The sequence below is a fragment of the Diplotaxodon limnothrissa genome, linkage group LG1 (genome assembly GCF_057381915.1).
Source record: "Diplotaxodon limnothrissa isolate DT_005_m linkage group LG1, D_limnothrissa_male_GT1.1, whole genome shotgun sequence".
NCBI lineage: Eukaryota > Metazoa > Chordata > Actinopteri > Cichliformes > Cichlidae > Diplotaxodon > Diplotaxodon limnothrissa.
This window is the reverse complement of record NC_140596.1, coordinates 15861541-15888068: the sequence shown is the minus strand read 5'-3', so window position 1 is coordinate 15888068 and position 26528 is coordinate 15861541. Positions and strand designations below refer to the sequence as shown.

The 26528-nt window shown below is 41.5% G+C and overlaps 1 protein-coding gene across 2 annotated transcripts in view; it reads left to right on the top strand.

The window, feature by feature from the left end:
- Positions 1–3129: 3129 nt before the first annotated feature.
- Positions 3130–26528, top strand: part of galnt2 (UDP-N-acetyl-alpha-D-galactosamine:polypeptide N-acetylgalactosaminyltransferase 2) — a 67632-nt gene continuing 44233 nt past the window's right edge. For both annotated transcript variants that reach the window (XM_085370864.1, XM_085370939.1), the window contains exon 1: positions 3130–3373. In XM_085370864.1, the coding sequence (XP_085226990.1) occupies positions 3278–3373 (96 nt within the window). In that variant the 5' untranslated portion in view covers positions 3130–3277. The remainder of the gene's footprint in view (positions 3374–26528) is intronic.

The window sequence follows — 26528 nt, the reverse complement described above, 5'->3', positions numbered from 1 at the left end:
TAACGTTAGATTTAACTAACAAATTTGCACAGAGTCTCAGAAAGCCTGGGATTCTACTTCCTGTTATCATATTGTTGCCATCTTTGGAAATTTGCCCATTAAATGTGGCTTATTTTGTAAAATTAAAAACTTCCCTCGGATGGTTTCGTCATGTTTCACTGACCCTTTAATTACAGTTTTTAGATTTCAGCTTTAATCCAAAAGCCAAAACAGACTGTAATTTGCATATAATTAAGTTCCTGTGTATATATATTATCATAACATAAAATGATAAAATACACCACACTTGTTCTTGTTTAATGGCTGCTGCACAGGCCTTTAAAAAAATAAGACCAAGAAGACAACAACATGATTTAACAAAGTTAGACATGACATTTTCTTGCTGCATAACAGCTTCACAGCCATGATCAAAGCCAAAAAGATGTCACTTGTTGCTGCTGATCTTTATCTGAAATCCTAGAGCCAAACTGACCCCTTCGGGGGTAACTTGAGATTCTCATAAGAGCTAATCAGGGCATCGGAGGCAAAAGGGCAAAACATAAAAACCTCTTTTACTTCAGTGCTGCTAAATAAGCACATCTGTTTCTGTGCTTCTTAGTCCTCCTCCCCATTCTCTCAGTTTGACTTCCATCCATCCATACTTTAAAACTACTGTAGGTAACATAAACACACCGAGTCTCTTCTCAGACCACCATAGCGAGAGCAGCGCTGAGTAAATGTGTGTTTTTCTGCATGTGCGTCTGTCTCTGTGTGTACTGCTGGGACATCTGCTGGGACATCTTTGGAGAAAAGCACAGTGTGTGTATTGATAGGATCTCTTTCTTTTTTCTTTTTTTCTTTTCTTGGACCGAGAAGCATTTTGCTCTCCAGTCAAAATCTCATTTTGTCACCATTAAAATGAAAAATGTCAGAGGCAGATTGAACCACGCAGAACATGAGCTAGACCTTTTAGTTTAGCCAGGGGTGTTCCAGCTGAGCTCGATGTCAGAGAGAGTTGGTCTGAGTGCTGCAGATCATAGAAAAGTCTATTTCAACTGTGTTTTAAAAATGTTAACAATTTTAGGCAGGACGAATGTTTCCTTTTCTTTGTGTCTGAAAGTTTTGCAGTTTTATGGATTTCGACTGCTTAAAGCCTCTGAAAGCGTTTTACTGTGAGCAAAGGAGTCTAAGCGCACGATTTTCTTCCATCGTTGTCACGTTTTTCACTGCTCCTCTCATTAGTCTAAAGATACTGGGGAGGTGATGACATACTGCACATTTGAGGAAATTTAAAGGAAACCTATGATACTCATTTCCAGATCCATATTCTTGTTGTTGGACTCTACTAAAGCAGCTTTGCATGCCTCACAAAACCCTTATTCGTCTTGCTGGGCTTGGTGCAGCCGCTCAGAAGAGCTTGTGAATGAGGCATGTTGTATAAAGTGCTCTAAGTGCTCAAGTAGATTAGAAAAGTGCAACATGGGAACCAATACATTTACCATTTCAGAATATCTGACATGCAAAAAAGGAAAATATAAAAGATTGAAATTGTTCTTCCTATTTAAGAAAGACCATACTGAAAATCATACTGTACGTGAATCGTGCTTACAAAATAATAAGACGGATGAATGGATGCATGAGTGGATGGATGAGGTCAAGTTCCTCTAGGACACATGCACATGCATTAGCTGCACAATACCTCCGCTCCTTAAACGAGGAAGAAAATAAATTAGTCTTTCCCGCTTTTCCTGCCCTTGCTGGGGAAAAAAAAAGAAACTCTGGCTAATACAGGAGACAAAATTTATTAGCTTTTTCAATAAAACCAGTTAAGCATGATTTATCTTTTGTCACTGAATGCATGGATGATGTGATAGTTAGTCACTTTATAAATGCAGACAGGCGTCTGAGGTTTCCATGGACATGTTTATATTTATAGTACATGTCCTTTGGGAAGCAGCCAGGCCACTATGAGCACTGATTACTGATTTAAAAGAACCGATAAGTTGTTTTCAAACACCAGATTTTAACTTCAACAGCTTATCAGGACCAACCAGCTACATCCAGACTGGTCTGAGCACAGAGGTAAGACACAGCTAACAAGCTTAGAATGACTGTGACTGTCTGCTTTAACGTTCTACTTAAACTCATTAATCTCTTTATTGATTAATCAGTGGATTAATTGATTGTTTGTCTGCAGTTCAAAATCAAAAACCTATTGTTAGACCAAGAGGCGTCAATTATGAACTTTAATGTTCCTGGGAGGATCAAAGGTAGGAAGATCTTAACCACTTCAATATTGTAAAGTGGCTCCACATGTTGAGGAACTCAAGATTTTTGCTTTAGGATACAAGTGATGGAAAAGCAGTAAATAGTCACAGTTTAAGTTTACAAAGGGAAGAAGTCTGGCATTTTTAATGGAAAAAAATATTATTAATAATTAATTTTACAGTAAAATAGCTCAGTATTGTTATTTTCTGACCATTCATTAGATTAAATACGAATATGAGTGAGAAATGACACGAAAGGTTCCACTGTGGGATTCATTTTTATGGATTTCACACCAATCTAAAGGAATGGATGCAGTTCCCATTGTTCCTTTGCTGTCCCAGATCTTTTTACTGAAATAAACCTATTTCGATGTGCAACATCATGGGCAGGAAGGAGACATGGAAAAGAAGTAACTCTTCAACCCCCCCAAAAACAAACAAACAAACAAAACCTCTGCGCTGTTTAATCCGTCTCTACCTTTAATGGGTCAGTTCATGTCAGGGCAATGAAAGGTTTAAACGGGAAGCTTTCGTTTTCAGTTTTTATACCCGGTTTGCAGCAGGGAGGATATCTCTGGCGCCCCTACCGACTCCTTAGAGCGTATGCGGCTCCACACAGAGTGAAATCACGATGATCACACGTCCTCTCTCACAGCTCCCACAGACACATAACTGAACGTTTACAAGTCATTTCCTTCGGGGACTATCCAGCCCCTGTTTCTCGGTTTCAGTAAGGAACCGCTCGGTACAGCTTGACTCGCTGACGGCTCCGGCCCTCTTCCAGGCCGGTGTTTTGATTGGATTAGAGTCGGCTAGCCTTTGCCCTCTAACCTCGCTGATGTTTGCTTGCTGCTTCCTGCTCGCTCCGCTCCGCCTGATCGACTGACGAAGCCTGCCGAAGCCGCTCGGCGAAGCGCCCTGCACGGACACAGCAGACCGGGACAAGCCGCCGCTCACAGCCGAAAGGAGAGCCGAGCAGGGGGAGCCGCGAAGCGCACACACGGGCGGGGGGACGCAAAAACCAGGCAGCCATGCGGAGGAAATCAAGGATATTGTTGTGCTTTGCTGTGCTGTGGGTGCTGGGGATAGCCTACTACTTCTACTCGGGGACAGCGTTGAGTCGAAAGGTAGGATTTCCTTTCCTCGACTGCTTTTTTTGTGTCCGTGTGGAGGTTTTCTTCCAGGACAAAGCGAAGATGGAGCGCTGTGGTTCGGCGCTGTTGAGCCTCTTTTCTTCCTTTCTGGGGGCTCGGGGGGGTTGCGGCTGCACGATGCGGAGAGGAATTAGTTTTTTTAAAGAAAAAAAAAGGGGGGGAAAGGCCTGCTTGTATCAGTGGCGAGGCATTGATTTGGTTGGAGATGAGTGTGGACAAGGGTAGCGGGGCTGGATGGCTCGCTCACTCCCTGGCTGGTCGGCGTACACAGACCTCCCGCTGTGCCGGGGCTCGGAGCGCGTCTGCACCAGGCAGCCCAGCTCACCACTTCACGGTGCCGGCTGATGTGACAGCGGAATCAAGCATACAGGGGGGTTGTAATTAATATAAGGCTGCTGGCCTGTCTCGCAGGGCCGGGGGAGGTGGAGGTACCGGTGGTGGTGGGGGTTAGCCTATAGAGCACGTCAGCACAAGCTGCTGCTGCTCCGATAACTAGGTAGAGATCAGGAAGTGTGCAGATTAACGCCGGGTTAAAGCTCTACGTGCACTGTGCTGTCAGGAGGAGATTTTCTTTTAAAGCGGCGTCTTTAAAACACATTTCTTCTTCTGATTTTAGACTTTGTGCTGCACAGATCCCCCCTTGTTAAAACATTTTTACACTGAATTAAGCCGATGCAACGCGGTCTATCAGCCCTGCGGTGAATCTCCAGAGATTTATCTTTATGTGGCTCATATTCTGTCCACCTCTTGCCTATCAGAGAGGGTTAAATATTAGAGGTTGGAGATGAAAGGAGATATTAAATATTCTGACTTTTCTAGTTTAAAAATCTTAAAAGTTCCTCAAAATTCTCTTTTTCACGTCCTTGTCCCGGAATGCTGTCCGGATAAAGTCACTAGATGCTGTGACAGTCCAAACTTCAGCAGGTTCATCAATAATGAAAAATAATATTTAGTGGGAAACAAATATGGGAATTTGCTGCTTTCTCCTTTTCCTAACATATTATAAAAGGTTTGAGTTCTTGACTTGGGCAACAGCATAAAGACATCACCTCTCCAACTGGCCAGCTCAGGTCTGGTGTTATGGATCAGACGATTACTTGAGAAATGACCTGCCAGATTAATCAATAAAGAAGATAATTGATATTGGTATTAATAGAAGCACCTCTCAGTATAAGGCAGTGCAAATGAACCCAAACTGCCTCCTCCAAAGTGACCACACAGTTGAACTGGCACACTTCTACACACACTTTGATAAAAACCTGAACATTATAACCTCCATTACAGCAGCTATTAGACTAGATTTTCTATAATAACCTGAAGACATGTAGCTGTCTGTTCAGCCGGACAATAAAGGTGAAACATCACAGCTGGTGGGGTGACTCTGTGCATGTTTAGGAGCCATGGATTTCAGTATCTGGCCCGTATATGCAAGCAGTACATAATCCAGGTTAAATAGCCTCCAGGTGTTCATGAAGAGTAAGGCACGGCAAAGCTAAACTTACACATATCTTCTGAGATAGATGTGAGACACTGGGTTTTGCCTTGGGAGAGCACCTAGCGTGTATGTGTGTGTACCTGTGTGCTAATGTAAGTCAGTGAATTCTGGTGTGTGAGTGAGTGAGGTGTGGTCTGCATGGGTGGTTGTGTGCACAGTACACTGCCTTTATTACCTCTCCAGGCTGTGTGTGTGAGTATATGTGTGTGAATGTCCTGTGTGTATCCCACCTTTCTCTTGTCTTGTCCTATCTGTCTCTCTGTGTTTGCTTTGCATCAGTCAACCCTAGCAGCACTTTTACCTTTCCATTAGGCTGATAGCTTTCCTCACTCTGTGTGTGTGTGTGTGTGTGTGTGTGTGTGTGTGTGTGTGTGTGTGTGTGTGTGTGTGTGTGTGTAGTTCCTAGAGGGGTCAAAGAGACACTCCACAATAAGCAACTTTCACTGGCGTTGGGTTGCAGGTGGCATTAATATGGATGATGGCCTCCACCAGGTTGGTGTCTTTACACAGAGGGACATTTAATCTGGTTAAACAAAAGCGGTGCTGCACAGGTGAAGTGTTGTTTTTTCCATCGCATCTCCCCCCGTCTCAGTCTGAGAAAGCGGAAGCATTTAATGATCTCTCTCCCCCGCTTTGCTGTCATGGAATAAACTCCGTAATAAATGGACTCGACGCTTCATCAAGACTCTCAAAAGATTGACTAAATTTCATGGATGTGCTTTTTGTAACCAACTGAATAACACATTCATAGATTTTACAGTTACCGGCCGGGGTGCAATAATTCCCCAAATCCACAGTTAGGTTTATTAGTGATTTTTGGGCACTGGTTTCAGTCCATTAATGGAGGAAAAGATGGAAAAATCAATTTTCCGCAGATGTAATCAATTATTTCAACTCGGGGCTCTCCTGATGTCAGCATTTGGCTTCACAAAAATGATAATGTAGCCACATGTGTAGAGAATTCATCCTAGTTAAACCTTAATATTGTTCATTAACTCTTTTTTTTAAGATCAGGCTTAAAACTTTCCTTTTCGATAAAGCGTATAGTTAAGGTTAGATCAGGTGACTCTAAATCTTCCCTTAGTTACGCTGCAATAGGCCTAGGCTGCTGGAGCCTTCCCACAATGCAGTGTTTCTTCTTCACTCTGTATGTTCATACACCACTTTGCATTTCCACAGTGTGTCTTTTGTCCTGTTGTCCTCCCCTCACCGGCAATTGGTCTCGGCAGATGGTCGCCCCACCCTGGTTCTGCTGGAGGTTTCTCCCTGTCAAAAGGGAGTTCTTCCTCCCCACTATCCCCAAGTGTTGCTGACGGATGTGGTAATTGTCTGATGGTTGGGGTTTTCTCTTCGGGGCCATTTCTATGTGTTAATTACTGTGTGGTCATGTTTCATATGCAGTGCCAGCAACAATACAATAAATAGAAAGCTGGGACTCTCTTGCCTTCTGGGTCCTCGCTCTTTGTTGTGGTCTTTTTTTTTTCTTAGAGAAACACATTTGTCCCTCAAGTTTTTCCACATCTTTGTACATTGCCTCACATCTATTCTGATTTTTGTGAATGTCCCTCGGAATTTGCTGACACATGTGAGTCCTTGTACTGGTACTGTAAATATCTTTTCTTATATATGAGGCATTGATTGCTGTTCTCTACTAATCAATTCAAAAACTGTGGTGAAGTAGTATCCAGAAATGCACGGGAAGAATCGACAGTTTCTGGTGTGGTGCACGTGAGGTTAAGGCGCAGAGTTTCAGAGGGTTTTGCAGTTACAGTGTACCTATGGTGTAAATTTACCACAGAGCTGTAAATCCCCGGTTAAGGCTACTTTGCAATATGCAGAGGCTTGAGGTGACGTTTGTTGAGATTTGGTGACATTTAAATAAAATGAAATAAAATAAAATGGAATAATTGAACTGGGCTTTACAAATTTATACAAAAACGTAGTTACATTATATGTACATCAATGGCACTTATCTTTTAGTTTCAAATATCATGCAGTACACAGCTATCGTGACACCTCTAACTTGACATATCTCTTCAGTATTATAGCTTTAATCAGACTAGCATGCTGTAACCCGGAGCCAGCAGCTTCTCATGGTTAAATAAACAAAAGCTAGATGGACACATTGCTAATTAGCATATGATTTTAATGCATTTACCTAAGGCTATTATTCAGCCTATATTTGCTGAAAGGCTGTTTACACCAATACAAAACAGACCCTGTGTTAAACTGTGTATATAACTACAAAGTAGTGCCCCTGAAGGCTGCAGCTATCAAGCCTTCTCCTCATTTCTCCGCCATGGCCATAAAACACTTGTTCTGGTTGGTGTTTGAGTAGACTCATGCAGGGAGTGGCTAAACCTGTATGTCACCTCTTTGTGACAAAAGAAGAGACTAATGGAGGTGGCAGCAAATTGCTAACAAGACCATGGATGTTTTCTTAGCTGTGATTTTGAAATTTGTAACTGCTCTTATTAACTTCCAGGATCATATCATTTTTTTTGCGTGTGAAGCGTGTTTAAAAACACATAAAATGCTTAATAATTATGATCAGAGAGCCCAAAGTGCTGATTGCAAAGTGTTGCCAATTAACCTGCAATCGCTTTATAAAATGTCAGTGACTTCCTCGGTACCTGCTGGTGTTTCTTTGGGTCACGTTTTTAATTAAATTGAGATAAGGGCAACCGGCAGATGTCGATGCAGTGTTGAGTGGTGCAGCGTGAGACTTCAGAGCAACCTTTATAGCTCACAAAAACACAAGATATTTATATGCATCTCACCACCCCCTCTTATTTGTAACACATACTGCTTGCATCCAACAAGCTACACTTTATTGTGTTATTGGTGCTCACAAACACCTTGAGGTGAATTCAGCATCCTGCCAGCATGAAGAGTAGGACTCGGACTATCATGGCAGCTATTTCAAATGCCCACTCTTGAATAATCTGAAAGACCACGTCTCTGCCAGAAGAATTAGTTCAGCTGGCTTCTTCAGCTCTGTCATGATACTGTGGTGTAGATCAAAGCTCTTGGCAAATAGCATTTCCTCTATTATCAGCTGAAAAGTCCCGTATTTGGAAGAATGTGTCTCTTGTCGGCTCGTGTATGACAGTTTAAAGACTTTCTGAGCACAGTATCAGTGCCTGTAAGCTAACATCACGGTGTTGGAGGCAAAAATTAATGTGGCCATCTCTGACAAATTGTCTGCATTATTTGATAGAGCAAAAAAAAAACAAAAAACCCCTGAAATTTCACAGTGTTCCAATAGAAAAACCTTTGGACAAAATGTTCCTGTTGTTTTTTTTTTTTTTTGATCAAAGATATTGTGGTCTATCTTAGGGAACATTGATTTTTCTTTTAATATTCAGCCATTAGCGAGTCTGCTCGTATTGAGCCGAGTTGTTTGAAGGGAGAGAGGGAAATACTCGGCGTCATCACAGCTGATTATTATGTCTGAGGCACAGAGCAGAGGAAAAAAAGGGGGCGTGCATGTGATTCAGGTGTGCACAAACTCCACTTCTATGCGTCTGACGTCTTTGTTTTGCAGTGTGTAATCAACATGTCAGAAAAGTGTCAGCACTGAGGAGCTGACAGGAAGCTGCTACGTGCTACTCTCCCATGAACGTTGTACAACCTCATTTGTACTTTAAAAGTATTATCCTGTTATTTCTGGAAAAGTGTAGTAATTTGTGTTATCAGCCTCCTACAGTTGGAAATGAAAAAAAAATCTGCTTTTTCTGTGATGATAATAACTGTGAAATCTCTCTTCTCCTAGTTTGTAGCATAGCGGGTACTCTTTTCTTTTCCCATACTCACTCACTACAGTATGTACTACGGCGGGGAACCTCAGGGGTCTCCTAGCAGCTGGATGTGGTACAAACCCTCATATCTGCGAGCGCATTGTTGCACACAGGAGGATAATGTTGCAAATACGAGCCTGCTGCCTCACCAGGATACCCCATTAAAGTCTTCTCTGTTGGACAGACCTAAGATTTTTCTTCCTGCCAGCTCTCGAGGAGCCAGCTTCTTACCGAGTCTTGTTTTCCTGCTAATCAGTGAGGTGCGAGCAGAGCTAAATGGCTGATAGAGGAGGGTGGCACCGCACTGCAGGAAAAAGCAGCAAACGCGGGCTTTATTAAGGAAGTTATTATCTGTTGGAGAAAAGCTCCAGACAGACGGTAATTGGATTTATCAAAGAGTTGTTCTTCAGATGAAGTCTGTGACCCGCACCTATCGAAACGGTTCAACCTGTTTGTCTTAAATTAGTGACAGAACAGGGGAAAAGCAGAAGAGGGACTGTGTGGGAGCAAATCACAAACACATGCTGTAAACAGTAATGCCAGATTCATTCATCCGCACATCGACACAGTTGCTATGGAGCTCGGTTTTTACCCAAAGGTGCATCGGGCCTTGAGACGTGCAGGTAGCCTTTTGGAAAGAGTTATTCCTCCAGCGAACCTAAATGAATTAGCTCAGCGGGTATCGCGGCTGACTGAAGGTTGCAGTCTCTGCTATCTGCAGCTGTAGGCGTTCAGCCTCTGCCTGTCTGTGCCTGTTTCAAACTTCGGCTTTATCAATGCGTCTGTCTCTCATCGAGGGTAAGCTTTGCTTCACTCGCTCTGAGCGCTTTGTTGTTTTTAAAGCGGGAAACGCTAGAAGAAAAAAAATGGAGAAGAGGCAAATCACGCTTTTGGCGAGGGCGAAGATGGCGATGATGTTGGATCGCACTTGTGTTTTGTCTTCATATACAGATGAAAGACGCTGACCTCTGCTCTGCAGCGCACGAGCCCGCACCGTCTGCTGAAGACACAACACTGCACGCACACGTAAACAGACCAGCATCTGTAACATAAGATTTAGGGAAATCTGCGTGCACACACGCTGCGTCCCTCATAATAATGATAACGCGTTGGAGTTCCTGCTGCTTTATATAACTGCAATACAATCATCTAGCTTAAAGCCCTGTGGATTTGAAACCACTTGAGGCAGCTCGATATTTTTATAATGCCAAAATACAATGTAATTTCAGCCAGCGTGCAGATCTGTTATTGCTAACTAACTAAATGCAGTTCCATAGAGCAATCGATAAAAGGCTTAAATTAAGCCGGGAATCCCTGGGTACCGAATGCTTTTCAAATATACGGTTTTTGTTTGAAGTATTGACCGAGTGAGCTCTCTTTTTAAATAATGATCACTTCTGACAGGTGCTCAAGTGATTCGGGGTGGAAATAGAAACACCAAAGAAGTTTTTTGTGGGTTTATTTTCTGAGGGAACCGTCAAATACAAACACTCTTTGAACCAAAGCAGTTTTAATCACGTTAAGCTTACACGTTTAGAGTCTCAGGAGAGAAAGTGTTGCTGTAGCAGAACACATCCACAGATACAAGGATGTGAAAATGTATTTGCCCCCTTCCTGATTTCTTAGTGTTGTTACTTTTTTTGTATATTTGTCACACTTACATGTTTCTGAGCAAACAAATGTCAATAGTGGTCAAAGATAACTTGAGTAAATACAGTGTATTTCAGTGCAGTTTTTAAATGATGATTTCATTTATTAAGGGGAAAAAGCTATCCATACCTACCTGTCCCAAGAGCGTTAGATTCACTCCCTGAGAGCTCATTGATGCATCTGGGAGGTCACAAACAGAACCCAGAATAACATTTAAAGAACTGCAGGCCTCACTCGCCACTGTTATGGTCAGAGTTCACCATTGAACAATAAAGAGAGAGAGAGAGAGAACACAAAGGCTTGTCTTACATTTGCCCAAAAACACTTCAAACTAAATGAAGTTTGGTTGAGATGCTTTGGCGTGACCTTAAGCAGGCTGTTCATTCTCAAACCCTCCAGTGTGGCTGAATTAAAAGAATTCTGCAAAGAGTGGGCCAAAATTCTCCACAGTGATGTGAAAAACCCGTTGCCAGTATTCACAAATGCTTGACTGCAGTCGTTGCTGCCAATGGTAGCACAATCGGTTATTAAGTTTAGGAGGCAATTATTTTTTCACACAGGGCCAGGAAGGTTTGCATATCCCCCCCCCCCCTTAATAGATGAAATCATAATTTTAAAAACTGCATTTTATATTTACTTGGGTTTTCTTCATCTAATATGAAAATTAGTTGGATCTCAAACCTTTGAGCTGTGCAGTACACTCTGGTAGCATCTCACTGTGCTTGTAGGCAAATCTGAGTTTGCATTGCAACAGGAGGATCCAGAAACTGTTTGAAACCAACCACAGTTGATCAAAAACAAAGATGATTTAGCTCCAGCATGAACGGGCATAGTTGTAGATAGTTGTGCATACGCAAAATTCACGGTTCGGTTCGGCTCGATACTGGTGTCACGGTTCGATATTTTTTCGATACAAAAAAATGTTCATGCCTTTTTAATTTGTCATTTATTAAAATTATAAATATATATTTTAACTCAAAAGTACAGTTTTTAAATTTAATGTTGCTGAAACAACAAAATAATAAATCTATCCGATCGGGAAGTCACTCATCTTTGGAAAAGAGAGTTTATTACAGAGAAATGGCTCTTTCCAAAATAAAAGCTATACTATACGCTTCTTCTGGGCTATATTCTCAGCAGCATATTAAACATATCAGGTCCCCATAAGGAGAATCATGTGCTAACGGCTGTCTAAATGACTCGGGTAAATTTTGTAGCATGCGTGCTTGTTGTTTTTGTCTGCTTTCACTTGTCTTTGTACTACGATGATGTCGGCATAAATGTGCAGTCATACTCATTGCTAGTGCTGTCGGCGTTAATCTCGTTAAAATGACATTAATGCCATAACGTGGCAAATCTCCGTTAACGACTTACCGCGGATCGCCCCGTGCGTGGGGCTGGATGGTGTCAACACGTTAACAAGCTAACTGCACTAACGCACTAGTTCAAATTCAAATTTTATTTGTCACGTACACAGTCATACACAGTACGATATGTAGTGAAATTCTTGGACAACTGCTCGTGACCTAAAGAAAACAAAAAAGGAAAAGGCTATGAATAAGATAGGAAATAAATATGAAAAATTAAAAAGGGTAAATTTAACTAGGAAGGAATAAAATATAAATTAAGGTTAAAAATGAAATAACTGTACAACACAAATTAGAATGAAGGGTAAATTTAACTGGGAAAGAATAAGATAAAATATATAAATTAAAGTTGAAAATAAAATAACTGTACAACAAAATACACAATATAGAACTATATAAGAATGTATGAAGAAATATAAATATATATATACACAATAACAGCAGCTGTACAAGTATTAACTGGAAATGAAGAATATAATGTCCAGTGTTGTGCAATCCACATTATGTCTTGTGCAGTGCAAATATGCTTAAAGTGATTTAAGTTCCCACCAATTGAGCATTGCATGGCACATCCAACATACTGTTTTACTTTTGTCCATGATGCGCTTACCATCAGGGTCATGCTTCACATAAAAACCAAGATAGTTCCAAATGCCAGATCTGAATGATGGTGGGGGAGGTTCAGTTTCAGGTAGCGTTGAGGCAGTAGCCATGTTGCAACGAGCTTAGCTTCTGTCTTGCTAGCTTGCGCTGCGCTCAGTGGATCTGCGCTCGACAGTGCAGCCTAGGCGGAGTAGTCGAATGCAGATCCACTGAGCGCTCCACACAGACAGCATCGTCAGAAGAAAAGTTGATAAAATAAATTAAAAATTTTGTATTGTTCGATACATATGCCTACCGAACCGAAAGCACTGTATCGAACGGTTCAATATTGATACGTGTATCGTTGCACCCCTACTGTTTAGTGCCATCTGGGCCACATAAAAATATGTGGAACAACCAGTTTCATGATGTTTTTAGGATCTCAGATGTTCTTTCACGCTTCACCCTCTGCTCTCACTGCCTTTCCTGTTCCGGCCCACTCTTCAACCAATCAGCATTTGACCCACGCATCCACACTGAGCTAAGTGCTGCTGGTTCTTTGAAGAACTGAGCACAAGCACCCCTGTATTCCTTCACCCTGTGTAGCTAAGTACCTACACAAACAGACACCATGAATCCAGCATAACACATCAAATGTTTCCAGAAACACATTTCAGTGTGACCGTATGGCACCACTGTGCATCCTGAGTTTGAACCTGGGCCATTCTGGGTGGAGTTTGCACGCTCTACTCAGGAAATCTGGTTTTTCTCTCTCCATTGAAAAAACACATTAGATTAATGTTCCCCATTTTGGAGCAGGAAAATGTGATTTGAAGTTAAACTTCCTGTTTAAATAAAGGGAAAACTACTTTTCTAATGAGGTGGAAAGTTTGTAAATAATAAGGTACTCCATTTGGGCCAGCAATGAAATTTAGGAACAGGCAGCCCTCTTCAAGCATTTGTCCAATCAGGTGAAACTGCCTGTTTGTGTGTGTAGATGATGGAGAGCACTTACAGTCATCTGTTGTGATGCTATCTAGTGGCACGCCTGTGAAGTGTTGAATGATGGGAAACATCTTTGTCCAAAAATAGGCGGATACACCTGTCACCTATTTATCCTTAAGTGATAAGTATAAAACATGCCACAGAAAGGTGTGAGCAGCTGGACTTTTAGTTGAGCCTCATTGACTGAACCAGGTCCACTGTCTGTATTATTTTGTCACTTCTTAGAAGCTCCACCATCTGGAGTTACTACACTGGAGTTTACATTAGCTTCCGCTCGTTAAACACAGTTAAAAAAAACTACGCCTCCCTTAGATAAATACTCAAAGTCTGACAAACACACAAAGCTCCCAACAGCTTTCTTTGGAAACTTCTCCTCATAAACCTTTTGCAGCATTCACCACAGCAACAGTTGCCTTTCTGTCAAACTCTTCCGTTGTCCCATAAATGCCCACGGCTGTGTTTATGTTTATTTCCTACAGTACGCTACATTTACCGTCTGACAGTTTATTTGTGTGTCTGATTTCTGATTATGTAATTCCACTCAAATATTTCAGAATCATATTGCTGAAGCATTCAGTAAGATTTCAACTTACCGATCGCTGCTGACTGCCAGTTATACATGGAGTCAAGTAAACTGTGGTTTTCATTTCCCAAAAGCCCCGAGCCAGCATAAATTATTGTTTGAAGTTGCACATGTGCCACGTGAGAATGGAAACTCCTGATAGGCGTAGCATTCGTAAAGAACGAGCTTAAATCCTTCCCAAAGGACAAAGAAAAGGGAGTGATTATGGAGAGATGGAAGAAGAAGACTGATGATACAAGTGGAAAAGCAGCTTTTATTTTATCCCACTCAGAAGGGTTTAGTCATGACGTGTAAACTCTGAAAGCCTGACTAAAGACTGCAGGGAATAGCCAGACAGCTGTGGTGATACAAGGAGAAAAAGTGATGGCCATCAAAAAAAGTAAAAAAGCTTTCTTAACAGCACTGCAGTGGCAAAGCAGTTTATATCTGTCGATTTAAAGTGGTTATTCGTCTGTTGGCAGTAGGGCTGCCACGATTAGTCGACTAGTCACGATTACGTCGACTATCAAAATCGTCGACGACTGATTTAATAGTCGACGTGTCGTTTGAAGCTTTGTAAGATCACAAAAGATGCAGGAATAAGTAGTAGGATTTAAGAGTGTAATAACGGACTGAAACAGAAGATGGCAGCACTGCATGTACAAGGATGCCAGCTGCCGTTAAACCCCGAAGAAGAAGAAACTGTCCCAGAATTCATAGCGCGGCCCAGCTCAGTTTCCAACAATGGCGGCAGCTAGTTAGTTTTAATATTACTCTTATTATTCTTTCTGGGTCACAAAATAAACGTTTAACATATTTTCAGGCGAGAATGTAGCTGTGTAAACCTCAAATATCGGCTCAGTTTATCAAGACACCACATATTTTCAAAAGCGCTCCGACGTTTTCGGAGACGTCTGTTACCCACTAGCTCGATAGCTAGCCGGGAGCTAGGCTCACTAGAGCCGTGAGAACACCGGACTCGTTTTCATCGTTTTCAAACCCACTGCTGTCTTTCGCTACTCAGGTTAAACATGATATATGAGTCACTTAGATAACTTAAAAATGTTATTGTTTGACTTTTTGTAGTATTTTATTTGTTCCTGAGTAAATCAGTTTGGCTGAGATTAAAGTTATAGTTTTTACACAGCTGAATAAACGTCAAGCAGACAGCTGATCATCAGAAGTGTGAGATGCTCCAGAATATACTCCGGTGTCCTGTTATATTTTAGATAGCAAGGAGTTTATTAAACTTCACCGAAACAATCTGCAAATTTCATTAAAATTTAATAAACTATCATCTTGTCTTTATTTTTAGTTAGCACCTTAAACACTTAAAGCTGTAAGCTAATGATAGTTATATAAGAGCAGATGCTGCTGGTGCAATAAGCTGTACGCTGTATGTCCAATGGATGATGATCTGATTAGTCGACTAATCGCAAAAATAATCGGTGACTAGTTGACTATCAGAATAATCGTTTGTGGCAGCCCTAGTTGGCAGATAGCTTCATTACAACCTGATCTGTGGCATAAGGTCTGTTTTCATCTTTTTGTATTGCCCCCCTCGGTGATTAGTAGGGTCCTGTGGTTCAGCACAACAGCATGTTGCATCTGCGTGTGTGCTCCAAAACTGGATTGTTTTCTCCTTATGATGATTTTCTTTTCACTGGCAGACAACGAGCTTTTACGGAAAAGTTGAAAGGAATGAAGATATCCATTGTTCGGGGGACCAGCTCTGAGACGAGAGCTTTTCAAAGAGCTGGTTTTTATTTGAACATCAAGAGAAAAGAGAGCAGCCCCCCCTTACCCCCCCTCCACTTTTATTCAGTATGTCACAGAGAGATTGAAGCTGCGTCACAACATTAAGTTGATGTTTTCAGGACCGCAAGTCTTTAATGTGTAATCTGGTTGTCTGGCCAAACAGGCCTGATGTGGAGCTCAGACGATCATGGCATTTAGCCTTTGGCCATATTTTTGTGTCAGAGATATTCAAATATATTTTACAGGTATTACATAAATGGAAATGTAACAAAATGAAAAACCCTTTATGGCATTTTAGCTGCTGCACTGGACTGTAATAATGTTTTAATGATGCTCCGTGTTTATATTTTTGCATATATTTGCAGAGTAAATGATCTGGACTCAGATCATCTGTAAGCTTTCTGATGTTTCTGTTTTAATGTTGCTGCTCTTTAACCCTGTTGAATTAAATGCCTTCCTTTCCTGGATTCAAACTGAGATGCTGCCTGAGTGAAGCGTGCTACCGTTTCTTTTTGACATGTTTAGTTTGACTTCTCAACCTGTAATTGCCTTTTTAAGAGTAAAGAACTTCCGTCTATGATCTTATCCATAAATTCATTCATGTATGCATCTCTGACATATTTAAAAATGGAAGGAAATAGAAGAAAAACTGTGTTCTTATCAGGGAAGTGTGTGGCAGGTGTGTAGATTAGATTTTAGTTTTGCTTATTTTGGGGTTTTTTTGCTTTGATTTTGGTTGTTAGATTCTGTCTATTACAAATCAAATTTTAAATGCAACCCAGGTTGGATTGAAATACAGGCAAACTTTTATTGTAGCCATCCAGCTCTTCCTCATCTGTAAGCGTTTACAGTAGATGTGTGTGGTTTGAGGTCTGTCACATTTGGGTGACAGGATCCCGATGCTGCCATCGTTCCTCAGCCCCAAATAAGCTGCAGGCAATTTTTTTTTCTCAAATATTTGGGGAACATCTGGAAAACTAATATCACAGTTATTATAACAGTAAATTAATTTTGTTTAAAGACTGCTGACATGGAGATTAAAAATCCAATTTGATGCAAGAAATACTGTCTCCAATTTAGATCAGATGTTTTTTTATGCCGTTAATTAATAATAATGCTAAAATGTAATATTGCCCAATGATGCATTGACCTCAGTGAAACACAGAGACGCGGCGAGAGAGAGTCAGTGGGTAGCTGTGGTTTATGTGAAGAGAGGCCTCATGGTGGGGTCAAAAGTGGGACTGACTATGCAGGGTCTCATTGGTGGGTGGGGCCATTGCAGGCCTGGAATGAAAAGTTTGTTTTTATTTACATTTTCTTATTATTTATTTTTCCAAGTAATTATTGAGAAATAAACCGTCTAAATCGGTTGAGCGTCTGAACTTTGATCCCCAAAACTAGTGAAGGCTGTCTGATGGTACTTTCACCCCTTACAAACGATGCACAATGGTTTAGTCTACCTAGATGATGAGTCATGTAAGTGACTTTTAATGTGCATCTCATCATAAAGGGAAGACAGAAAGGCGACTGAGAGAAACTCAGCTGCTTTCAAAAGCAAGAGGAGAAAACCACTATTGGTAGATTAAGAATGGTTTAGCTACCATCAGTTGTTAAAGGAAGTGAGCCAATGAGGATGTGGCACTTTATCTATCAAAGTCAATAGCACAGCTTTACACTGTGACCCTGTTACAAGCATGACTCTTAATATCAGAAAAGCCAGAGAGTGAAGCAGCAAGTCACTCTCCGGATCATGTGACACGAGGTGAGCTGATATTACAGTAAATAAAAGTTAGTCCAAGCAGTCGTTTGTACTAGAAGATTAAACTGAAATTATAGCAACACTAACATAAAGTTGCTTTAGACACCCACATCGCTGCTGATCCTGCACAAATCTGTCTGTCAGTCTCCCGCTCCACTCTCCCCTCAGTCGTGAACAAGACCTCCATGGAGGTTTCTGCACCTCATCTTAGACTCGGGAGTGCATACTCCACCCCTTTCTACCTGCAAACCATGGCCTCAGAATTTTTAGGTGCTAACTGACACTTTACCAACCCAGTGAGAGCTGGAGATCACCATGTGACGGTGCCAAAAAGAACCACATCATTGGCAAAGAGCAGAGATCAGAAGTCATCAAAGAGGACACCAAGAACATTAGACTACAGTATATGATATCTGTAAGTTTTTGGTTCAGTAACATCCCAACAACACTAGAAAAACTGTCTTTTATCATAAACCTAATTCAATAAATGCATTTTATATACTCTTAACACATTATTTTCATTTATTATGGAATACACTGATGAGCTGGTTTACCTCTGATGTGCTGTCGCTCCAAAAAGCCTGAAACCACATTAGGGTGCTAATGTCAATCCTGTATCCTTCACCCTTGTAGAAGTCTCTTTCTAGCAGTTAGTGAGCAAGAAGATGTGATTGAGTCTGATGGAAGTGAAAAGACGAAGGAAAATGAAGGATCTCCTGAGGGTGACGGGAAAGAAGACTTTTATTCAGTGCACTGTGTGAACACTTTGTTACGAGCTGCTTCATTAAAAGAAAGAAAGAAGTGACCGAGACCCCGACGATACCTTGAAGAGCAGAGAGGCTCCTCCTGCGCTGAAACTGACTTTTGAAATGGGCCGAGTGTCCAAATAATGTCTGGCCACCTGCCAAAGTGGTGGGTAGAGAGATTTTTTTATAACAGTGCTTTGTAGGAGGTGTTAATTTCTCACTCTGCATCACATTATGGCCATTTAATAATCAACTGGCATTTGTTTTAGCTGTACTCACTTAAAATATTGTTCTCTTAAAAGTGCTCATGATGCACTCTGGCCCTGAGATGTTGCATTAATTGATTTTTCTTGTTTTTATCTGCATTTTATTTATGCTTTTACTCTCTTACTGCTGTCTTCAGTTTTAGGGTCTTTACCTTTACACTGTAAAGCACATTGAGGTGACTGTGATTTGGTGCTATATGGAAAAAAATAGAACTGAAAAGATATGTTTGAATGAATGAGGCTTTCTTTCGTGTTGCACACAGGGAAGGAAATACAGACATGACCGGTTTCCTAACTGTGGATGAGAATAGGGTGCAGCTGCTTGTGCAGCTTGCAGGTAGATTACAGCACTTTGTCAGAAGTGCTGCTGCTGCTGCTTCTCATCACCTCTCCACCCTCGTGGCTCTGTCTGAGAGGCTGAAGTGAACACACTGCTGAACAGAGACGCTTATAAAAAAGGATCCGCTATAAAGTTTGCTGTGTTATTGGCCAATAGTAGAAGGTTGTAAAGTGTCTTTTTGCAGTATGTTGAAATGGGCTTCAGGAAGCAGAGGTGCTGACTCGGCTCTACCAGCTCCTTCTCACTGCTCTTAACCAGAATAACAGACGTTAACCACTGTCGGAAAGATTTTTCCCGCTGTCCAAAATTAAATTCCTGTATTTACATCATGTTAGAATCTAATACGTTCATATATAAAGAGTCTTAAAGCAGTTTTCGGGCGAAATGACAAGGGTGCGTTAGTAGATGTTTGTTTTTACGATGTATTACGCAATCTGATTTTTCTTTTTTCTTTCATAAAATAATATTACCACTCATCCCTGAAGTTAAGTGTCTGTATCTGAGCTGGATAATCCAGGCTCCCAAAGTAAAACAGTGAAAAGGGAGCTCAAAAGTAGCAAGAATAGGAGTTATCCCTTTAAGTGGTTAAAAATCTGAAGTCTGAAAATCACATCATTTAAAAAATAAAAAGCCCACAGAGACAGCGGTGCTAGTCGGGTGTTTAAAAACAGACCGTACGGCATGCTCCTCTGGTGATGCATACCTTGGCCGGCGGTCCTGTAAAAATAGCTGCATTTAACATAATGCTGAAGTATGCCTCTGTTTTAACACAAACCTTCAATTTTAACACAAACTCTGTCCAAAGTTCATGCCAGCAGAGGTTTATATGTAACAGCTTCTCCCTCTAATTCTGCTGACTTAGGACTGTGGGACCTGTGCCAATCGTAACTGTGTGTTCATGCGCAGTGATTCATGGTAGGAAATTCTTTGTTGCTGCAAATAAGCTGCTGTATCCGTCAGGTCCAGTCAGGAATATGAGCATTGCTGGAAAACATTGTAGTTGAGTGGCAAACACTAAACCTGAAGAATCCCCCCCTTTACAAAAGCAGACGCGTCAGCTTGGACTGAATACATTAAACTGTGTGTAATGTGCACAGTAGCATTACTGCCTAGTTCATACTATATCAAACGAGGCTAAGTTCGCATTGCTGCATTAATACGGTGCAATGTATAGAATGACACTGTAGTTCTTCAGCTCAGTGTCACACAGTATTCTCCAATCGTTATCTTTTTAATTGTGGTTCTCAGCTGAAGGACACTTTGCGTCATATCATGACATTTGAAGTTTTTAGCTTTCATTTTATGCCTTTTTCTTTTTTCTAATAAATTTTGTCCACCGTGAAGAAATCAGTTTTATCCTCTTTCAACTCTTGGTGCTCATTTTAAACTTGTTGAAATAATGAGCTCTGTACATTTTGTAATCCTTTGAAGCAGAAGCTCAGGCTTCAGACTCGTCTAAACGCTTTATTTTTCTCCTCCTCTCTCTGCAGCATGGCATATAGAGGTGATATACGTATTAAGTGTACTTATTAAGTTTTATAATAAGTGTTATATACTTAATACCACCTCGGAACCTATTCATGCAGGTCTAGAGACCAGTCAGTGACCTCCGCTCGTTAGGGAAGATTGTGAATTCCCTAAGTAACTGGCAAGTGATTGCTGGCACCCTTTTGCAACCAGTTTCATCCAGTGACAAACCAATACCGGTCTCCAGCCCTGTGTGGCTGGAGTTGTGGAGTAAATTTCAATTTGATTGCCAGCAACCAATTGTCAACTAATCAGGGAATAAACATTTCTTCTTTGCGACTGGAGGTTTTCAGGGCGGTCACAGACTAGTCTGTGTGACTGAGACATCAGGCAAGAATCAGGCCTTAATGGAGCTAAAGTAGCTCATTTTAGACAGTGGATAAACTCTGGGACTCTACAAAAGCCCAGTACAAGATAAATGAAGATTATTTTTAAGTGAATTAATCAAGCCTGCTCTACTGGATTCCAGAATTTAAAAATATGATTGAATGTGGGCTTAAGTGATTGAAGTCATTCGCCGAATCCCACTCATGACTTTTTATATATTTATCTTAAAGTTTTATGGGTGAAAATGAATTGAAACCAACCTGCCAAGCTAATTAATTTCAGCCATCAATAATGGATTTACTGTAAATCTTCCACAGTTGTCACGGAGGACTGAGGCGGCTAAAGGAGAGCCAGTAATCAGCAGGTTGGTGGTTCAGTCCCTGTCTGCACCAGCTTCCGTGTCGAAGTGTCACTGAGAACTCCAAACTTCCCCCATGTATCGCTCTGTGTCACAGACAGTGTATGACTGTGTGTGTAAATGTGTCGGTGTGGATTGCAGCGTGAAGCTCTTTGAGTGGCGCAAAAGTCTAGACAAGCACTATTGTGATGCCAGCCCATTTACTGTTTATCAGTGTAAACTGACTCTGTGTGTGTGAGAAGGGTGAACTGTGCAGGCTGAGCAATAATGAGAAATACAGAGAGAATTGTTCTCATCACAATTTAGAGGTAATTTGTAAAACTTTCAGCAGTCAATGTTTCCTTTATCCTGTAAATTTGCAGGCTGAGCTTTGAAACATTCTCACAAAGATGTGTGTATGTGTGTGTTTGTGTGTGTGCGTGCGTTGTCCTGACTCGGGCCATATTTCACTTTCCCTCCAACAAGCCATATGGGAGTGTATTCATTTCCCTCGGCCTCTAACACCCTCCATTTCTCTCCTTCTCCATCATTTCTTTTCCCCTCAGGATTATTTGCTCTTTGTGATTCTGCGTTCTCACTCTTATCTGTCCGCACGCATGCTTTCTTTCTCGTGCCATTTGTTTTAGTTTTTTATTTATTTAGTTTGTTTGTTCTTTTGAAGTATGCCAGAATTTCAGTAAGTCACCCTGGGAGTCAATTAGACAGCACGATACAATATTTCAAGCGTGCAGAGACCCACCATAAGCAGGCTTGTGACCCACTTTGGGGCCTTAACCCAGAGCTTTGGAAACCACGGTAACAAAATACCCCGAGCTCTTGGGCCAGCAGGCATTGTGCCTTTTTTTTTTCTGTCTCACTGTGCGTTTCTGCCTTAAAAGGTAGGTTTGATTTATCTGTGCTTTCAGCTCGGTGGGGGTGGAGCAGACGTGATTATGTCAGACCCCATCAAGAGTGGCTAAGAATAGCTGAAGCCATCTCACACCTTAACTTAGGTTTAAAATGGATTGTTTAATGCCATCTCGCTTGCATGTTATGAAGCTCTGGAGCGTAACGTCATGTTTGAGACGAGGCCAAATGTGCTGTTAGAGCTGCAGGTAGCTGCCTGGTGCCAAGCTCTGGGAAGCGGTTTGAATACTTGTTTTTCGGGTGGTGTCCTCGTTGAAGCTGCGTCTGCGTCATCCTCTTTCCATGGATACGTGGACTGTTTCCTTATAGCAGCATCCACCTTTTGTCCGTCAGCTTTGTTTGCTCCTGATACACACGTCTCACCTGTCAGCTATTAACAACACGGCAGATGCGGAGTGAGTGACGTTCTCGAGGGCCAGAGTTCACCGTCCCACCCTGCCAGTGAATGATTCACTCACGGGCACAAGGATCTGCGGCCGTAAAGAGCCGGCAGCGAAGTCTGTGTGCGCAGATACTGTTAGCTGACTGATTAAAATGTATGAGCAAGCAAAATGGAATTATAGTTTCAAAAGTCAAATGGAAGGATTGAGATAAATTGTGGCCCCCGAGAATTTTTCATTTTTTTTACTCTGGCTTTCTATTGTTGGCAGATCACTGAGGTCTCACACAGCAGCACACTAGAAATGAAATTAAACTTGTTATTGCTCTGCTGTTGGATCTTGGTGTTGAAAGTAAAATGTCTGTACGCTCGCTGACACTGAATTATTTAACTTGTAGCTGAACTAAGACTGTCGACCCTTCCCGTGCAGATGCAGTACTGTTTTCTCCCACATCTTCGTGGATTCTTGCTAGAAAGGAGCACAGCAAACAACATTACGTGGCCAAGTCCAGAATCCTCCCACGGTCTTCAACTTACCAGGGTTCTGAATAAAAGCTGGGCTAATTCATGCCATAATAAATCGATATATTTGCCACCATACAGCAATCTCTGCTGTGTAAACATGATGGGTTCATGTTTTTCAGTTTGGATCATCAATGCGGGTCACGGTAAAGTGTCTGGCTATGCAGATTGAAGTATTTTGCAAATACAACCTACGTGCTCCAGCGAAGTGCTTCACAAGTCAACAGTGACCACAGTGATGATTGTATGTGCAGATCAAATGCTGATTGGCTGAAAAGTGGGTTTGCACAGGAACGAGAACGATAGCGGAGTTCACCATGAAGAGGGAGAGGCGCGAAAAATCCATCGAAGATAAAAAGGGCAGCAAAAGGAGGCACGAGGAGCTCAGTTCTCTCACTTCAGTACAAAGAAGTTCTTTGTCTGTTATGACTTTGGGCAGGAACTGAAAATAAGGACCAAAAACAGCACAAACATAAAAGGGAAGCCATTTAAAAAGCCCGCAGGTTGTTTTTTAAATGTGAAAAAATGGTTGTTCTGGTGAAACGAACAATAACAAACAACATGTTAGATGATGGTCTGCAAAGCTGCGTGTAGGCTCTGCTTCGAACCAATGCACAACCTTGCTGGCCTATTTAGGTCAAAGAGATGGGACAATTGACATCTCTGCAGTTAAGCAGGGCTGCTGACTTCCTATGAGCCTGGCTGCAAGCGTGGCCTCGTCATAGGTCCCAAAGTTTTGTCTAGTCATTAAAGATGATCGAGCCTTTGCAGGTTGTGCTCTGCAATGGTGAAACTCACAGATGGGCAAACTCTGTAGCCTGTTTTAGATTTCTTCTTAAAACCGATTTTTATTGTGTTTCTTTTCATGACATCTAATGTTTTTATCTACCTCTTGGTATTATGTGTGCTGGTTAGTAATTGCTGTTTTTAATTCCCTTTTAATATATTCAATTTTTTTAAACGTTTTTTTTTTTTTGTAGCATTTAAGCTTTGTTTGGAAAAGTGCTACATGAATACAAATAAAGGAAAGGTAAAATGTGATGTAATGGGTGTGATCGGCTCATTTGGTGCGGTTGTTTCCTTCAGTGACTTTTCTGCTTCCAACATTTTTCCAATCAACTGGAAGAGAGCGGATCAATCCAAAGAAAGAAACTCCGCTGCCAACTAGTATTTTTGGGCCCAAAATTGCAGAGCAGCGCAGGCACACCATGCACACGCATAAATGCTGGCTAAGGCATCGACTGTTTGCGTAGGCGACTTTGTAGGATCTATAGAGCCAACACGGAAGAATAACTGAAGCTCGACAGGATTCTTTGAGTTCTATTTTATAATGTCTTTGCTGATGATCAGTTGGTGGTGAAGTGGTTTTGGGGTTGTTGAGCAAAGCCTTGATTAGTTTTGTTGGTCATGCTGGGAGTTATTGTCGTAGCCCCATCATAATAATGGCCTGTAGATGCTGTTATAAATGAGACTTTTGAAATATAATCCCTTTACAAGATGCGAAACTTTCTGAAGGTTTGGTTGTACTGTTAGATAGTTTACATTTCAAATATCAATTTATATGATCTTTAAAAAAGAAAAAAGCTCAAGGGCAGTTTTAAGCTGTTTAACCTATTTACACACATAAGAAGGGATGATGAGCACTCATCCACGAGTCCTCGGGCAAATTTTCATAATAACTGAACCAAAGTGTGAACAATACACTCTCAAAGCAGAACAACCCCCAAAAACCTCCACAGCAGGTCATATAAACGGTTTGATAAATGTCTGTAATAAGTCACAGTCCGGTTACTAAAACTATAGGTCATCACTCAAAATGAGACACATAAATGTCCTCGGGGAGAGCCGCACGATGAGAGCAGCAATTTGTTTAAAAGAAGGGAAAAAAGTTTGTGTGTGTGCCAGAAAAAGCTACAGAACAAGAGCTGGGTGTGTAATTAGCCTTCATTAAAGGCCTTACATCTGTTCCCCTTCTGTAACTCCAGCCTGTTGAACTTGTCGGTACAGTTTTACGGTAACACAAGCCAGAGCTGGTGTCACGATCCTGCCGCGTTTAAGACTCGCACAGAAACGTGACGCGCATACATCAAAGAGGGCACATCAGGGCTACATGTGTCAGTGACACAGATAGAAGAAGACATGTGTCACATTATACACGAAAACTCGAACAGACGCAAGGAACAGGGCGGCATGATTACACACTTTATGAGGAAGTTTCACCAACAATTTCATTTTACATTAGCTATGCTGAGGGTTTTACTGGTTAATGGCACAGATTTATAAACTCACCAGTTACTTTATTCAACAGTTACACCTGTTTGAGTACTTATAAATGGAAGCAAATCATAGGGCAGCAATTTGGGTCAACGCAACCTCCTGAAGTGTGATTTAAGTGGCGCTGAGCATGGTGTGGCTGTCGGTGGAAGACGGGCGAGTCTGAGTATTTTACTGACATTTTCCTCACAAAATCATCTATTAGATGAACTATAGCAGTTTACTGGGTCAAAATGCTTTATTGACGTCAGAGTAAAAGGGCAAGAGCAAAAAAAGAGGCAAACATAACCACTCATTACAGATAACATGTCAAACCTTGAAGCAGATGGCCTACAAACCACAGAAGACCACACCAGGTTTCAGGAAACTGAGGCTACAGATGATGTGCAGCCCACAAATCTGCAGGAATAGTGTAATGCTGTCACGTCAATATGGGCTAAAATCAGAGGACTGTTCCCAACACCAAGTTGAATCACGAAGAGTTTAGCATCACAGATGAGCGGAAGATGGTACAGATTGAAGTTGTGTTAATAGTCAAAAATCATGCATCCAACAAGAGCTTTTAAGTCTTCTGTCTAAAAGGAGCATCTTAACTTCAATTAATACATCGACGTAAGAGAAAACCTGCTTTAAAAAGCTAATCACTGAGTATAGGATGTAATAGAACATACAGACGGTAAAGAGTAATGTGCACACTTCTATGCTCGCAGTAGATGTGGCAGCATAGCCTTATAGAGGGACCTGATGTTGCTTTACTTTGTCCTCAGCATGCACACTGAACAACATACACACACTCTTTATGTGCCGCTTCATCCATATGTAAGCCACATCCACAAAAAGCACACCTTTCCCTTCTGACTTTAAGCGCAAACTTTTCTCCTTGTATGGCAAAGTAAATATTTATAGACTTAAAGCTCCTTCGTGTTCCCTTACACATACACACACATACACTCCTATGGTATGAGGTAATGTGCGATATCAGTTGCTATCAGCAACGTAAAACACGGATTGCCCGAGCATACTTTGAGGATCTTACTGTAAATTCATCCAGACAGTAAAATTCTGCATTTTGTGCTGCAATATATCTTTAAAAAAACACGCCAGGGGCTGCAGTTTTCACTGATTTCTCATAATGAACATGGTAATGAAGGGCAGATTTGCTTAACGCAGTCTGAAACCCTTTTTGGTGGCAGTAATCACAGACCTCCACTGGTGGTAGAGTAGGAACAATCAATTACTGTTAGGAGGGAGAAGAAGAAGAAGGAGGAGGAGGAGGAGGGGTCATAAAAGACACGATGGAGGAAGAGGGGGGCAGTGAATGGAAAGAAAAAGAGAGGAAACAAGTAGTTGATGAAAGAGTTACTACAAGTGAGCTGGAGATTTTAACATCCCCACCCGCTGCACCCAACCACTCTGACCTACTTCCCCCCCCCCCCCCCCCCCCCCCCTCTGCTGAAACACACTCAGATGATTCAGCACTTCACTCCATCTCCCTCCCCGCCTCA